The 16577-nt window shown below is 45.8% G+C and overlaps 1 protein-coding gene across 9 annotated transcripts in view; it reads left to right on the top strand.

Moving 5' to 3' along the window:
• Nucleotides 1-14646, top strand: part of LOC106577155 (mitogen-activated protein kinase kinase kinase kinase 3) — a 67033-nt gene extending 52387 nt beyond the window's left edge. For 4 of the 9 annotated variants that reach the window (XM_045700981.1, XM_045700980.1, XM_045700979.1 and 1 more), the window contains 18 exons: nucleotides 3467-3519; nucleotides 7219-7270; nucleotides 7574-7883; nucleotides 9952-10058; nucleotides 10247-10288; nucleotides 10463-10547; nucleotides 11030-11109; nucleotides 11233-11293; nucleotides 11626-11743; nucleotides 11843-11901; nucleotides 12138-12241; nucleotides 12471-12642; nucleotides 12737-12805; nucleotides 12922-13014; nucleotides 13300-13370; nucleotides 13546-13601; nucleotides 13925-13975; nucleotides 14386-14646. In XM_045700981.1, the coding sequence (XP_045556937.1) occupies nucleotides 3467-3519; nucleotides 7219-7270; nucleotides 7574-7883; nucleotides 9952-10058; nucleotides 10247-10288; nucleotides 10463-10547; nucleotides 11030-11109; nucleotides 11233-11293; nucleotides 11626-11743; nucleotides 11843-11901; nucleotides 12138-12241; nucleotides 12471-12642; nucleotides 12737-12805; nucleotides 12922-13014; nucleotides 13300-13370; nucleotides 13546-13601; nucleotides 13925-13975; nucleotides 14386-14473 (1671 nt within the window). In that variant the 3' untranslated portion in view covers nucleotides 14474-14646. The remainder of the gene's footprint in view (nucleotides 1-3466; nucleotides 3520-7218; nucleotides 7271-7573; nucleotides 7884-9951; nucleotides 10059-10246; nucleotides 10289-10462; nucleotides 10548-11029; nucleotides 11110-11232; nucleotides 11294-11625; nucleotides 11744-11842; nucleotides 11902-12137; nucleotides 12242-12470; nucleotides 12643-12736; nucleotides 12806-12921; nucleotides 13015-13299; nucleotides 13371-13545; nucleotides 13602-13924; nucleotides 13976-14385) is intronic. The other 5 variants (XM_014154964.2, XM_014154963.2, XM_014154959.2 and 2 more) reach the window with 3 other exon arrangements.
• The last annotated feature ends 1931 nt before the right edge of the window (nucleotides 14647-16577 follow it).

Here is a 16577-nt window from a genome sequence, read left to right as displayed (position 1 = left end):
ATTCAATGGAATTGCAACCCTCTGCATGCACAGTGCACTCTTCCATCACATGTACAGCTGATTCTCAAGATCTTGCACACTAATGAGATGCTATTGAGCCCACACTACTACACTGTCTGAGCCAAAGACTACATGCTTTCTGGTAAGTTTTGATTACAATACTGGGTGGGTTGAAAATATTTGATATGACATACAGTACATGATTTTTTGTTAACTAATAAATAGTAGCCTACAGCAAAGTGTGTTTAAATCATTTCTAACTTATTAACAATTTCTGCTAGTTAGTTTTTGCTACCATGTGGGTTTTAGCTTGCTTGTGCCTGCTAACTGAGGAGAGTTAATTCACCTGTTTCCATATGTTACATTAAAAAAAAATGTATCTTACAAAGGAGTTGTTTAATCTAACTGCTTAACTATTTATCTATACATGGAATTGTATTTGGTTTTTATTTACACATTTTTTCCTAATCTTTACAGGAAAATGCCACGGGCACTATCTGATGTGTGGAGACATTTCACTGCAGCTAATGTAGAAGGAAAAGCTGTGTACATTTGCAAATATTGTGCCAAATCATATGTGAAAAATGCAACAAAGATGCAGAATCATCTGGCAAAGTGCATAAAGTTCCCTCAGCGCTCACAACAAGCAACCTCTGACAATAAAAGTCCCTCTACTTCTATTCGAGGTGAAAATGATGAATCCGACACCTTATCGATAGCAACAGCTCACGGTCCTCCTGGAATCATAATTTTTATTTACTCAATGGAGGAACGTAGTCAGAGAAATGCTGATGAATGTCTTGCTTGAGCTGTTTATGCAACTGGTTCACCTCTGATGCTCACAGGCAATGTGTTTTGGAAGAGATTTTTGAATGTTCTCTGCCCAGCATACACCCCTACAACCAGACATGCTTTATATACTCATTTGCTGGATGCAGAGTTCAACAGAGTCCATGTGAAGGTCAAGCAAATCATAGAGAAAGCAGACTGTATTGCAATTATCTCTGATGGGTGGTCAAATGTTCGTGGGCAAGGAATAATTAACTACATCTCCACCCCTCAACCAGTATTCTACAAGAGCACAGACACAAGGGACAACAGACACACCGGTCTCTACATTGCAGATGAGCTGAAGGAAGTCATCAATGACCTTTGACCACAGGAGGTATTTGCATTGGTGACAGACAATTCTGCGAACATGAAGGCTGCTTGGTCTAAAGTGGAGGAGTCCTACCCTCTCATCACACCCATTGGCTGTGCTGCTCATGCATTGAATCTGCTCATCAAGGACATCATGGCACTGAAAACAATGGATACACTCTACAAGCGAGCCAAGGAAATGGTTAGGTATGTGAAGGGTCATGAAGTTATAGCAGCAATCTATCTCACCAAGCAAAGTGAGAAGAATAAGAGCACCACATTGAAGCTGCCCAGCAACACCCGTTGGGGTGGTGTCATCATCATGTTTGACAGTCTCCTGGAGGGGAAGGAGTCTCTCCAAGCAATAGCCATATCACAGTCTGCCAATATGGACAGCCTCATCAAGAGGATCCTCCTGGATGATGTATTTTGGGAGAGAGTGGTAAGCAGCCTCAAACTCCTGAAACCTATATCAGTAGCCATTGCACGGATTGAGGGAGACAATGCCATCCTGTCTGATGTTCAGACTCTGCTTGCAGATGTAAGAGAAGAAATCCATACTGCCCTGCCCACTTCACTGTTGCTCCAAGCAGAGGAAACTGCAGTTCTGAAATACATCAAAAAGCATGAAGACTTCTGCCTGAAGCCCATACACGCCACAGCGTACATGTTGGACCCCAAGTATGCTGGCAAGAGCATCCTGTCCGGTGCGGAGATCAACAAGACCTATGGTCTCATCACTACTGTGTCTCGCCACCTTGGCCTGGATGAGGGCAAGGTTCTTGGCAGTCTGGTGAAGTACACCTCTAAGCAAGGGGTTTGGGATGGAGATGCAATATGGCAGTTGTGCCAACATATCTCATCAGCCACCTGGTGGAAGGGACTTTGTGGATCTGAGGCTCTTTCCCCTGTTGTCTCCATCATCCTCCAAATCCCACCAACATCAGCCGCCTCTGGTCCTTGTTTGGAAACACACACACCAAAGCACACAACAGGCTGACTAATACAATGGTTGAAATGTTGGTGGCCATCTGGGCAAATTTGAGGCTTTTTGAGCCTGACAACAATCCATCCTCAGCAAGGTTGGAAAGTGACCGTGAAGATGAGGCCTCAGAGTCTGATGTTCAAGAGGTGGACATTGAGGAGGTCCAGGGAGAAGACATGGAAGCCTGAGAGGAAGACAACCAAAGCTTTAGTTTCTAGACTATCATTTTACAGATGTATGTTGAAAACGTTTTTGGGAGATGCGATGGATCATTGGGGATCATTCAATATTCCCTTTTGTTGTTCAGTGAAATCATCCCATGTGAAGAGTCATCTCATTTAATTAAAGGTCAATTATAGTTTTTTAAAATTTCTATTGGAAGGATTTAATCATTTGCAATTATGTCTACTTATAATAAGGTAAATTGTTTATGTTTCTGTCTCCATATGATATGGTAAATATATCCAATGCAAAAAACATCTACATTTAAATGGTATTAATATTAATTTGCGTTAATTCCCACGGAATCTTTCCACCTCTGAATATGTCCCAAAATGTGCAACCCTACCCGCAATGATACTGTTCAGTAAAGTCAGTCACATTGATGCAGTACACACACACATACACACACACACACACACACACACACACACACACACACACACACACACACACAGAGATGAGTATGTTATGTGAATGATATGAATGGAAAATCTACTGAATAGAGGTATCTCAGCAGAATTAGCTACAACGGTATGGGCGAAGGGTGACGTGTGTGTGTGTGTGTTCCATAGTGCAAAATGCTGTCATATCCCTTTACTTTTATCGCACATGCACATTAGAAACATCTATCATAATTAGAAACATCCATCATAATTAGAAACATCCATCATAATTAGAAACATCCATCATAATTAGAAACATCCATCATAATAGAAACATCCATCATAATTAGAAACATCCATCATAATTAGAAACTATCATAATTCAGTGTTTTTTCTCTAAGCACCACTGCAGTGGTGACCTCTGACTTGTAGTGTCATCAGCCTTGCCAGCCCCTGAGATTATTCTCACGGAGTCAAGGTACTGTAACATCCTGGATGGCCTGTTCATTCGTGTCATCAGTGTGACCAGGGAGTCATTGAGGTTACACCACACTCACCCTTGTCTCTCTCCATACAATCTCTAAGTGTTTGTAGGTGTTGTGTGTGTATGCATGTGTCTCAGCTCTTAATATAGTTGATGCCGTACAGTAGGTAACCTCAGCCATGGTGCCTTTCCACATTGACTGTGTGTCGTCGTGTTTCAGAAACAGTCCTGTAATTGTGATATGCCTCCTAGGATCTTCAACGGGACTATGGACAGGAATCTCCAAGCCTGGTGGGAGGGAACAAGTAAGTCACTCTTTCTGGGTTTCTACTCCTCTTCCTCCACCTTTCATCCTCGTCCTCTGTTCTTCCCGTCCCTTCCCTATGCTTGATCATCTTTCCTCCCTATCTCTCCTTCATCTCTTCTCCTTGCCTCTCCAGCTCTCCTCTCTTCTTCTTTCAACTGTCCTCGCCTCCCCCACTCTCTCTCCTCTCTTCTTCACCTTCTCTTGTCCTCACCTCCCCCGCTCTCCCCCGCTCCTGTCCTCCTGTTTTATCTGTATAGGGATTAGCCCGAGCAGATGGTAGTGTGGTACTGAGAGGTGACTTCCTGTAGAGAGAAAGGCATCTGATGCATCTGATCATTTATTCATGACACCTTTCCTGGAACTCAGCTCAGAAGAAGTGTGTGTGTGTGTGTGTGTGTGTGTGTGTGTGTGTGTGTGTGTGTGTGTTAATAACATAGACAGACTTGCTGCTGCTTAAACCTATAATGATCTGCTCCGTTGCAGGATGGGATGGATTGATATATGGTGTGTTTTCAGTGTATAGGATAAATCAGACGAGGATTATTGAAAAAGCCACTCCTTCCACATCTGAGGCACTCTGAATCTTATTCTGTTATCTCATTACTGTACAATTGATGTCCACATTCCTTCTCCCACTGGACAGCCTCATAGGGTTCATATCCTTCTCCCACTGGACAGCCTCATAGGGTTCATATCCTTCTCCCACTGGACAGCCTCATAGGGTTCATATCCTTCTCCCACTGGACAGCCTCATAGGGTTCATATCCTTCTCCCACTGGACAGCCTCATAGGGTTCATATCCTTCTCCCACTGGACAGCCTCATAGGGTTCATATCCTTCTCCCACTGGACAGCCTCATAGGGTTCATATCCTTCTCCCACTGGACAGCCCTCATAGGGTTCATATCCTTCTCCCACTGGACAGCCTCATAGGGTTCATATCCTTCTCCCACTGGACAGCCTCATAGGGTTCATATCCTTCTCCCACTGGACAGCCTCATAGGGTTCATATCCTTCTCCCACTGGACAGCCTCATAGGGTTCATATCCTTCTCCCACTGGACACCCTCATAGGGTTCATATCCTTCTCCCACTGGACAGCCTCATAGGGTTCATATCCTTCTCCCACTGGACACCCTCATAGGGTTCATATCCTTCTCCCACTGGACAGCCTCATAGGGTTCATATCCTTCTCCCACTGGACAGCCTCATAGGGTTCATATCCTTCTCCCACTGGACAGCCTCATAGGGTTCATATCCTTCTCCCACTGGACAGCCTCATAGGGTTCATATTCTAATTTTCTCTCATGCACACTCACGTGCATACACAAACACACTGTTGCTTAAACATAGCTGACCTGACCGCTTCACACATCGCAGCTGAGTGTACAGCTTTGAGTGGCTAAGGTGTAAATGTTCGATGGGTTATGATGTCATCTCAGCTGGGATGAAACTCACACACTATCACACTCAAGCACGCTGAATTAATCTTCTCTGCGGTTTCCATGGGTTTTTGCCCTGTAGCATAAAAAAATGTTGTGTTAAATTAGGTCAGAACCCCCCTCTGAGAAATAACACCTTTACTCATGTCATGTGTGATTCTGTCACTGAGTTGACACTTTTTGTCCTCCATTTGAACTTCTCCTTCGTCCGTTTCACTCGTTACTTGACAGGACTCTTCTCAAATCAGTGGAGGAGGAGCTTAAGCAGGGGTGAGTTAGGCCACGCCCCACAGGTCTCCACCTGCAACTGCTCTGGTTTTTGATTTGCTGACGTGCCCTAACCGCGCCCACCAGCAGCCAATCAGTGTTAACGCAGGACTAATCCAGCCAATCAGTGTCAAGCTAACTGTATCTGCTCTGACTGCTGCGTTATGGCTTGGTTATGTTGTGTCCATTGTTGTTCAATGCTTAGTCAGTGCAGGCTGCCCTGTGAGATCACCTGACACCGTGAACTTCAACAAAGCATGGCTTATACACTGACTTAATTACTTAGTATAAGCCTTATCTAGTTACACAGTCTATGTTGAAATCACCCAGCTCTATACGTAAAATTAGCAAAATATAGTATTAAGGTTTAGTAAGACATATTCCTATTTGGTTTAATTCTATTGCAATGTAGTTCTTATGTACCTTTTATGTAGTTTAAGTGATGTCATTATGTTACCCTAGTGGTGTAGTTGAGTTAATTTCCCCTTGTCTCAGTGTCTCCTCCCAGTGGGTGAAAGAGGAGAGCAGCTTGACTTTGCCTCTTGGCCTCTTTGCCTTGTTGTGAGTCCCCCCCTCCATCTATCTCCATCTCCTCAGGGGTCATATGGCCTCTTTGCCTTGCTGTGTCTCTCCCCCCCCATCTATCGCCATCTCCTCAGGGGTCATATGGCCTCTTTGCCTTGCTGTGTCTCCCCCCCCCATCTATCGCCATCTCCTCAGGGGTCATATGGCCTCTTTGCCTTGCTGTGAGTCCCCCCCTCCATCTATCACCATCTCCTCAGGGGTCATATGGCCTCTTTGCCTTGCTGTGAGTCCCCTCCCCCAATCTCCTCAGGGGTCACATTTAGAGACTGATTATGATGAAACTCAACTGTAAGTCCTTCTCGTGTTTTAGTCCATCCGCCCTCTCTGAGGAGGAGGAGGAGGAAGAAGGCTACCTCTTCCAGTTTCATTCACACGTCTTCATGCTGCATTCCACACCACGCCCGTGCTGTGCCTTTAGTGCCCTCTTGTGCTTCCTCCCTGGCCAAAAACCCCTCTCCGTCCGTCTCTGCGCCTCCAGTATCCCTGTTTCCTCCCTCAGTGGAGTTTGATCTTCGGACTCAGACATGGGTCTTGTTCATTAACGCAGTACAGCAGAACTATCTAAAAGTTTCTGACACATGTCGTGTTGTTTCCTCTAAGTGATCTAGCTAACTGTGCTCCCATCGTCTTCCATCTGTGAGATAATGAACGTGATTGTTGTCATGTTTGGGTTCTATGGTCAGACTGCGTTGCTGTAACCCCTGACCCCTACCGTTCATTATCTGTTTCTTCGTGTGTGTTCATTCTGTGACACCTGCTACCATGCTTTCTGATCTCGGTGTTTGTTCATACCGCCTGTTTGCCGTCTGTTTCCAATGTGGGTTCTCGCTGCTTGTATCCTTACTGTTGACATGGTTGTCTTGGGGTCCATCCAATCCCCAACCCTCTGGTTTAACCCAGTGCCACTAGGTTTGTGTTCTCTCATGGTGACGTTGAACTTGTGACTCCATTTGATTGGTGCCATGTCTGTGTCTGTCATGATGGAGGGGTTGAAGGTGTTCTCTGATTAATGCCATGTCTATGTCCGTCATGATTTGAGTGGTATCTGACTGGAACATACTGTACATACACATTACATTGACTGCACCTTTGGGAGATCCTGTTCAAGGGAATGCTAACATCTTGTGTGTCAGTTGTCTTGTGGTGTTTTCTGGGGTTGACAGACCTTTGTTGTCTTTACCCACAACTGTCCTGTTGTCTAAAACTACGTTGTGTTACTTAGTTGTCTAACACTGTGTTGTGATAGGAGACCATGTTGTTTGAAGTGATAGTCTGTCGCTGTGTCTGTCATTCTGTGTTAACACTTATTGTGACAACATTGTTTTGTAACTGTCAGTATGTGGAACCTTCTGAATCTTGTCACTGTCTTACAAAACTAACCCCACCTCAATCTCTTTCCCTCTAGCAAACACAGTACCATCATGAGGCCGAAGGTCCCACCCCCACTTCCCCCCAAGGTAGGACCACCAGCATGTATCATACTGCAGCATTTTGGATCACGATCAAACAACCAAGACTAGTATTTAGTGGAAAGGACCCTCGAGCAAAATTCAGAGTTGCATACATCAATATTTTCTCTCAAAGCTAATTCAAACTATTGACATTACATTTGTAAGATGGGCAGCAGAGCTTGACAAATTAGGAATGAAAGGGCAAGCATTAATCAACCTGTAGAGATTGTCTACCTTTCTGCTGTCTCTGTGTCTCTTACTCTCTGTCTCGGTGTCTCATCTCTCCATTTTCTCACTCTCCCCTTCCAGCCCAAATCTATCTGTCCGCCCCAGGAGAGCCCGTCCCAGGGAGAGGATGATGTAGACGAAGGGGGGACCATCAAGCGCTGCCCCGTACCAGAGAGCCCTGCCCGACCCGCCTCAAATGTACCCCCCCGCCCTCCACCCCCACGCCTGCCCCCCCACAGACGCAGTAGCCTAGGTAACGAGAGTACACAGAGCCAGGCTGACTCAGAGCCCGAGGGGAATGATGCTGGGAGCTTTAGGCATTTCTGGGAGTGGCTTCATGCCCCACACACGGAAGAGGAGTTGGAAGATGTGTTGGAGGAGGAAGAAGAGAGTAAGGCCGGCCGATTGGTAGCCCCGTAGACGTCACTCCTCCCTGATTGGTTGTTAGTCCCATCAATCAGCGTCCGTAGTGTCTCGCACTTTCTCTCCCTCCTTTCCTCTGTCCGTCTGTGGATGTATACAGTGCCTTCGGAAAGTATTCAGATCCCTCGACTTTTTCAACATTATGTTACGTTACAGACTGTATTAAATGTATTAAATAAAATGTAAATCCTCAGCAATCTACACACAATACCCCATAATGACAAAGCGAAAACAGGTTTTTAGAAATGTTTGCAAATTTGTTAAAAATAAAAAAGATACCTTATTTAAGTATTCAGACCCTTGGCTATGAGAATCAAAATTGAGCTCAGCTGCATCCTGTTTACATTGATCATCCTTGATGTTTCTACAACTTAACTTGATTGGAGTCCACCTGTGTTAAATTCAACTGATTAGACACGATTTGGAAAGGCTCACACCTGTCTATGTAAAGGCCCCATAGTTGACAGTGCATGTCAGAGCAAAAACCAACCACCAAGACTCTTCCTAGAGCTGGCCACTCGGTCAAACTGAGCAATCAAGGGAGAAGGGCCTTGGTCAGGGAGGTGACCAAGAACCTGATGGTCACTCTGACAGAGCTCTTGAGTTCCTCTGTGGAGATGGGTGAATGTTCCAGAAGGACAACCATCTCTGCAGCACTCCACCAATCGGGCCTTTATGGTAGAGTGGCCAGACCACATGACAGCCCGCTTGGAGTTTGCCTAAAGGCACCTAAAGACTCTCAGACCATGAGAAACAAGATTCTCTGGTCTGATGAAACAAAGATTGAACTCTTTGGCCTAAATGCCAAACGTCTGGAGGAACCTGGCACCATCCCTACGGTGTAGCATGGTGGTGGCAGCATCATGTTGTGGGGATGTTTTTCAGCGACAGGGACTGGGAAACTAATAAGGATTGAGGCAAAGATGAACGGAGCAAAGTACAGAGAGATCCTTGATGAAAACCTTCTCCAGAGTGCTCAGGACATCAGACTGTGGTGAAGATTCACCTTCCAGCAGGTCAACGACGCAAAGCACACAGCCAAGACAACGCAGGAGAGGCTTCGGGACAAGTCTCTGAATGTCCTTGAGTGGCCCAGCCGGAGCCCAGACTTGAACCCGATCAAACATCTCTGGAGAGACCTGAAAATATCTGTGCCGCAATGCTCCCCATCCAACCTGACAGACCTCCCCAAATACAGGTGTGCCAAGCTTGTAGCGTCATACCCAAGAAGACTCGAGGCTGTAATCGCTGCCAAAGGTGCTTCAACAAAGTTCTGAGTAAAGGGTCTGAATACTTATGTAAATGTGATATTTCAGTTGGTTATTTTTTTACAAATTTGCAAAAATGAGAGAGAAAAAATCGTTTTTGCTTTGTCATTATAGGGTATTTTGTGTAGATTGATGAGGGGGAAAAATTATTTAATCAATTTTAGAATATGGCTGTAACGTAACAAAATGTGGAAAAAGTTAAGAGGTCTGAATACTTTGAGTGCAGTGTTGTGTTGCTGCAGTCATGTGACTCTGTCTGTAACCCATCTCCTGCCTCCTCTCTCCCATCGTTGATATCACATGTTGTCCATGATCAATCAAAATGTAATGGAACTCTCTGAATGGAATCCAGCATCCAAAATGTGCTACGCCATTCTCAGCTCAGTGTGTTAGCATGATCGAATCATTTAGTTTGAGAGATGTCCCACTCTTTTAATCCTAACCAAATATATTCCATTATATACTGATTAGTACTAATTATATTTTAGCATATGTGTGTACGTCTCAGTAGAACACTCACACCATTGAGCTACTGTCTTCAGGCAGCCCAATTAGGAGCTTTTTCTACTCATTTGTCTTTTGACCTCAGACTGCTCTTTTGCTTGTAATTGGGCAGAAGTTCAGAATTAGACTGCCTGTGTAAATGCCGCTTTAATCTCATGCGTGTTAAATACCACACACACACACACACACACACACACACACACACACACAGAGGCATGCACACACTCACCGAGGTAAGTGTAATAAACATGTCTCCTGCTGCAGGTAATGGATTGAGCTCTCACCAGAATGGAGAAAAGGACAGTGCTGCAGAGAGGCAGTCCACCATGCCCCCTAGTGTCCCCATACGGAAAGACAAGAAGGACATTCCAGTAATGCCACCAGATCCCGCACACTCTCCTTATTAACACTGACATTTCAATACATTCCTTTCACACTAGGGCATCACCATACTGATTATTATTAAAGCCAGTAAACCATTCATCTAAAATGAATGTGGACCAGTGATCATTGTCCTTATCTGTGTCTCTCTGTATGCATCTCCTCCCCCTCTTTTCAGAAGCCAATCAGTAATGGTCTTCCACCCACACCCAAGGTCCACGTGAGTATGATGCCGCCTTTACAGACACGCCAACTTACTGAAACATTATGAATCCAAGTCAACTATGGTGTTGACCTATAAAATGGAGCTTTCAAAACAAGACATTTCAAGAAAGATTACTATTGTGTTTGGCTTCCCTCTAACTGTCCAACCTCCATCGTTCTTGCTCCTCAGATGGGGGCCTGTTTCTCCAAGGTGTTCAACGGCTGCCCGTTGAAAATCCACTGTGCCACGTCCTGGATCAACCCAGACACCAGAGGTAGGACACTGGGAAAACAACACAGCCTATCAGTGACTTGGGTGTCACTTTTTCCAGCTTTATTGTCATGACTTATTAGATGAATCATTGCCATGATGATGATTTTGATTAAAGGGGTACTTCAGGATTTTGGCAATAAAGTACTTTATCTACTTCCCCAGAGTCAGATGGGTACTGCATCCAGTATGAAGGAAGTTAGAGGTACTTTTGCGAGTCAATGCTAAGTAACATTAGCACAATGACTGGAATTCTCTAGTATCTACTAGCATGCTAGCAGTTACCATGGACTTCAGTCATTGCGCTAACGCTAGTTAGCAATTGTGCTGATGCTAGGCATAAACTTCCTTTAAGCTGCACGCAGAGACATGTTTTTTATCCACAAGTTCATCTAACTCTGGGAAAGTAGATAAAGGGCTTCATTGTCAAAATCCTGAAGTATCCCTTTAACATGATTAATTGGCTCTGTTTTGTCTTTGTTTCAGACCAATATTTGATATTTGGTGCTGAGGAAGGGATCTACACTTTAAACCTGAATGAACTGCACGAGACGTCAATGGAGCAGGTTTGTTCTTTTCTCTTCTGGTTGAAGTACCATTTTGCTCACAATGCTTTTTTTCTTCAATGGAGGATTCTGAATGTTGTTATCAAATCTTCATTGGCTCTCTCAATCTCCTTCTGTCCCCAGCTCTTTCCCCGGCGTTGCACTTGGCTTTATGTTATGAACAACTGCTTGCTCTCTATATCTGGTAAGACAATCTTGGACCTATAGTGTCTTATTTTGTTGTTTGTTCTGTATCTAGTAATGGTTTTGCAGTAGAAGGGGTAATGTGCTGCTCTGACATTTTGAAATTTCTCTGCCAAAAAGGTACACATTTAAGAGGCACTTCAAAACTTTTACTCTGGAAAATTGAGGCAGGAATTTCTCTGTTTAAATGACGTCTGCCCTTTCCCCCAAAATATAATCTTGCCCTGTAAGGTGTGTTTTGGAAGCAGACCTTTTAATTTATTTTTGGGGTCATAAATTGCCTTTTAAAGGTTTAGAAGTCTAGCTGAAAATCGTATTTTGTTATTGCTTCAGGAAAAGCCTCCCAGCTCTACTCTCATAACGTAGCTGGTCTGTTCGAGCATGCCCGCCAAATGCAGAAGTTACCCATGGCCATTCCCACACACAAACTCCCGGACAAAATGATTCCAAGGTAGGATATGTGAAGTATTTTCATTCATTTGGGTTTGAGCTTGGGGTGTTTAACAAGATACATGTAAAACTGAGTTCTTGACCCTTATGATCCTTGTAGGAAGTTTGCCGTATCTAATAAGATTCCAGACACAAAAGGTTGCCAAAAGTGCTGTGTAGGTGAGTGCTCAGGAGGGTGGATCACCCTTACGAATCTGTGCACACACTACCAGAAGTCGCTTTGGATAAACGCGTCTGCTAAATGGCATATATTATCAACATTCTTGACTTACGGTACAATTAAATAAGAGAAGTTGAGGACAGTTCTGAATAATGCACAAGACATATTGATAGAGTATAGCTCAGAGGTCAAAGACTGATTGTGAGAGACCTTGAATGTGTTTGTTTGTGTGCAGTGAGGAACCCATACAGCGGTCACAAGTACCTGTGTGGAGCGTTCCAGTCCAGTGTGGTTCTGCTGGAGTGGGTGGAGCCCATGCAGAAGTTCATGCTCATCAAGGTCAGTCAGAGTTTGGGCCAGTTCAGGTCGTTCTGGGGCAGACTGACTGAGGATGACTAATGGGTTATAATGGACTCTATCTGGCTTGGATAACCTAATGCAGTCCTGTTCATGCAGCTTATTAGATTGTAGCGTGCAAACATTGCTCGTCTCTAAGAGTTCAAAGTTTTCATGTCATTTCTGGTGTGTAACGGCATGCTAAATCTATCTCCTTTGGTCTCTCCTGTAGAACATCGACTTCCCCCTGCCCTGTCCCCTGGAAGTGTTTGAGATGCTGGTGGTACCGGAGCAGCAGTACCCTCTCATCTGCGTGGCCGTCAGCAAGGGCACCGAGCTCAGCCAAGTGGTCCGCTTCGGCACGGTCAACCCCAACTCGACATCCTCCTGGTTCACAGAGGCCGGTCAGTGGAACATGGTCGTCGCAGCGACGGTGATGATGATGATCTTCATTAGGGAGATGATTGTTTCTAATGACTTGTTTTTCTGTCCCCTCAGATACGCCCCAGACGTGTGTCATCCACGTCACCCAGTTGGAGAGGGACACCATATTAGTTTGTCTCGACAGTAAGTTTTACCTCCCGGCAACAACTTGACTAACCCAAAGAATAATTTTATTCTCAAATGAGAAATTCCAGATTCTGCATAAGTAAATGAAACCATAAACTATTTTCTCTGCTCAGGGTGTATAAAGATAGTGAACCTACAGGGACGGTTGAAGTCAAGCAGGAAGTTATCTGCTGAGCTGACGTTTAACTTCCAGATCGAGGCGATAGGTACGTTTCCATAACCATGGCATTCACACTTCTACCCAGCCCAAACAAACCAAAGACTGGGTCCTGTTGTGCTGAAGACAGATATTTCCATCTGTGTGTACGTCTCTACGCAGAAAGATAATTCCATCTGTGTGTACGTCTCTACGCAGAAAGATAATTCCATCTGTGTGTACGTCTCTACGCAGACAGATAATTCCATATCCTAAGAATGTTTTTCATGTGAAGCATTTCTCAGCTCGTATCTGTGCTTTTTGTGGTCAGTGTAACATCCACACGTCTTTGCAGTGTGTCTCCAAGATAGCGTTCTGGCGTTTTGGAGGCATGGCATGCAAGGGCGGAGTTTCAAGACCAATGAGGTAAGCGGAGGACGTGTTGGTGGGTGGCTGTCTGAGAGGAGTGGTTTGTTTGTGTACACTAGAGGGTGACTTTCCCCTGTCATGTCCCGGTCCTGTTTATAACAACAACAACAATGATCCCGTTGTATGTGTTTGAATATGATCTTAAATGATAGATGGTATGTCTGCACCCCAGATCACCCAGGAGATCTCTGATAACACACGGATCTTCAGACTGCTTGGATCTGACAGGTGAGTACTGTAAGAGGGTCCAAGCTCCTCAAGGTCACCTTACCTGACACTTACACACACTTACATACTTTGACCCCTTTCACTTTTACACTCGCAATGATATTTTGTAGAAATATTTCTCTTTTAGATATTTCACTTCTACATTGGCGATAACATTAACATGGATGTCGTCATGATGCCCAGTTTGTTTTCAAATGACCTGCTTCAGTAGTATAGAACCCTGAACGCCTGAAGCCTTTGGTGTTAGTTGTTGGTTGTGTTAGTTGTTGGTTGTATGCATGCTTGCTTGTCTCTTAATTGCTTGTTTGATTTTGTGAATGAAGAAACTCTCAGCACGACAGTTCAGGGCAGGAGGGAGCCGCCAGTCTGCCCAGGTATACTCCCTTCTCCCTGGGTCACACCAGGTCTCGCCTAGCCTACAGACTCTCTGATCTATGGATGTCCCCTCTGGGGACCCTTGATTTCATTCAGCCTGTATGAGTGTGTGGGTGTGTCTCTAATGCTTCTATTATCTCTGAACCCATTGGTTTTCTGTTTTCTTGGGTCAGTAACTACTTTGTTACAGCACGTTGACCCTCTTCACATGATGGAATTTGTCTATGGGGCTTGACTATGCTATAAGTAGGATCTGGTGTGTGTTGGGGGGTGTGGGGTCTGTTGGTGTGAAAGAGTTGTTTTCTGTGTGTAAGGCTTACATCCTTAATCCTCCTGGTCCCCTCTAGGACATATCCTCTCACAGTGTCAGTCTGATCTGAACCTGCCCCCCCCCCCCCCTGTGTTTCAGAGTGGTGGTGCTGGAAAGCAGGCCGACAGACAACCCCACAGCACCCAGCAACCTCTACATCCTGGCTGGACACGAGAACAGCTACTGATCAAACCCCACAGCATCCTGGGAACACAAGCCACTACAGACAGACAGACGCTAGAGACAGACAGACGCTAGAGACAGACAGACGCTAGAGACAGACAGACGCTAGAGACAGACGCACAGACGGGCCTAGAGACAGACGCACAGACAGGCCTAGAGACAGACGCACAGACAGGCCTAGAGACAGACGCACAGACAGGCCTAGAGACAGACGCACAGACAGGCCTAGAGACAGACGCACAGACAGGCCTAGAGACAGACGCACAGACAGGCCTAGAGACAGACGCACAGACAGGCCTAGAGACAGACGCACAGACAGGCCTAGAGACAGACGCACAGACAGGCCTAGAGACAGATGCACAGACAGGCCCTAGAGACAGATGCACAGACAGGCCCTAGAGACAGATGCACAGACAGACCTAGAGACAGATGCACAGACAGACCTAGAGACAGATGCACAGACAGACCTAGAGACAGATGCACAGACAGACGCTAGTGACAGACAGACAGACCTAGAGACAGATGCACAGACAGACGCTAGCGACAGACAGACAGACGCTAGAGACAGACCTAGAGACAGACAGACGCTAGAGACAGACGCTAGAGACAGACGCGCCTAGAGACAGATGCACAGACAGGCCCTAGAGACAGATGCACAGACAGGCCCTAGAGACAGATGCACAGACAGACCTAGAGACAGATGCACAGACAGACCTAGAGACAGATGCACAGACAGACGCTAGTGACAGACAGACAGACCTAGAGACAGATGCACAGACAGACGCTAGCGACAGACAGACAGACGCTAGAGACAGACCTAGAGACAGACAGACGCTAGAGACAGACGCTAGAGACAGACGCTAGAGACAGACCTAGAGACAGATGCACAGACAGACGCTAGAGACAGACAGACACTAGAGACAGACGCTAGAGACAGACCTAGAGACAGATGCACAGACAGACCTAGAGACAGATGCACAGACAGACCTAGAGACAGATGCACAGACAGACCTAGAGACAGATGCACAGACAGACCTAGAGACAGATGCACAGACAGACGCTAGAGACAGATGCACAGACAGACGCTAGAGACAGATGCACAGACAGACGCAGAGACAGATGCACAGACAGACCTAGAGACAGATGCACAGACAGACCTAGAGACAGATGCACAGACAGACGCTAGAGACAGATGCACAGACAGACGCTAGAGACAGATGCACAGACAGACCTAGAGACAGATGCACAGACAGACCTAGGGACAGATGCACAGACAGACCTAGAGACAGATGCACAGACAGACGCTAGAGACAGATGCACAGACAGACCTAGAGACAGATGCACAGACAGACCTAGAGACAGATGCACAGACAGACCTAGAGACAGATGCACAGACAGACCTAGAGACAGATGCACAGACAGACCTAGAGACAGATGCACAGACAGACAGACAGAGACAGATGCACAGACAGACCTAGAGACAGATGCACAGACAGACCTAGAGACAGATGCACAGACAGACGCTAGAGACAGATGCACAGACAGACGCTAGAGACAGACAGACGCTAGAGACAGACAGACCTAGAGACAGACAGACGCTAGAGACAGACAGACGCTAGAGACAGACAGACGCTAGAGACAGACAGACGCTAGAGACAGACAGACGCTAGAGACAGACAGACGCTAGAGATAGACAGAGACAGATGCACAGACAGACAGAGACAGACCTAGAGACAGATGCACAGACAGACGCTAGAGACAGACAGACGCTAGAGACAGACAGACGCTAGAGACAGACAGACGCTAGAGACAGACAGACGCTACAGATAGACAGAGACAGATGCACAGACAGACAGAGACAGACCTAGAGACAGATGCACAGACAGACAGACGCTACAGATAGACGCTAGAGACAGACAGAGACAGACCTAGAGACAGATGGTAGAGACAGATGCACAGACAGACCTAGAGACAGATGCACAGACAGACCTAGAGACAGATGCTAGAGACAGACAGACAGACAAACGCTAGAGACAGACGCGGTAGACAGACAGATGCTAGAGACACGGTAGATAGACAGACAGACAGACAGACAGACACACTATAGA

The sequence above is a fragment of the Salmo salar genome, chromosome ssa18 (genome assembly GCF_905237065.1).
Source record: "Salmo salar chromosome ssa18, Ssal_v3.1, whole genome shotgun sequence".
Lineage (NCBI taxonomy): Eukaryota > Metazoa > Chordata > Actinopteri > Salmoniformes > Salmonidae > Salmo > Salmo salar.
Note: the sequence above shows the minus strand (reverse complement) of the source record. Positions and strands in the feature narration are given on the sequence as shown.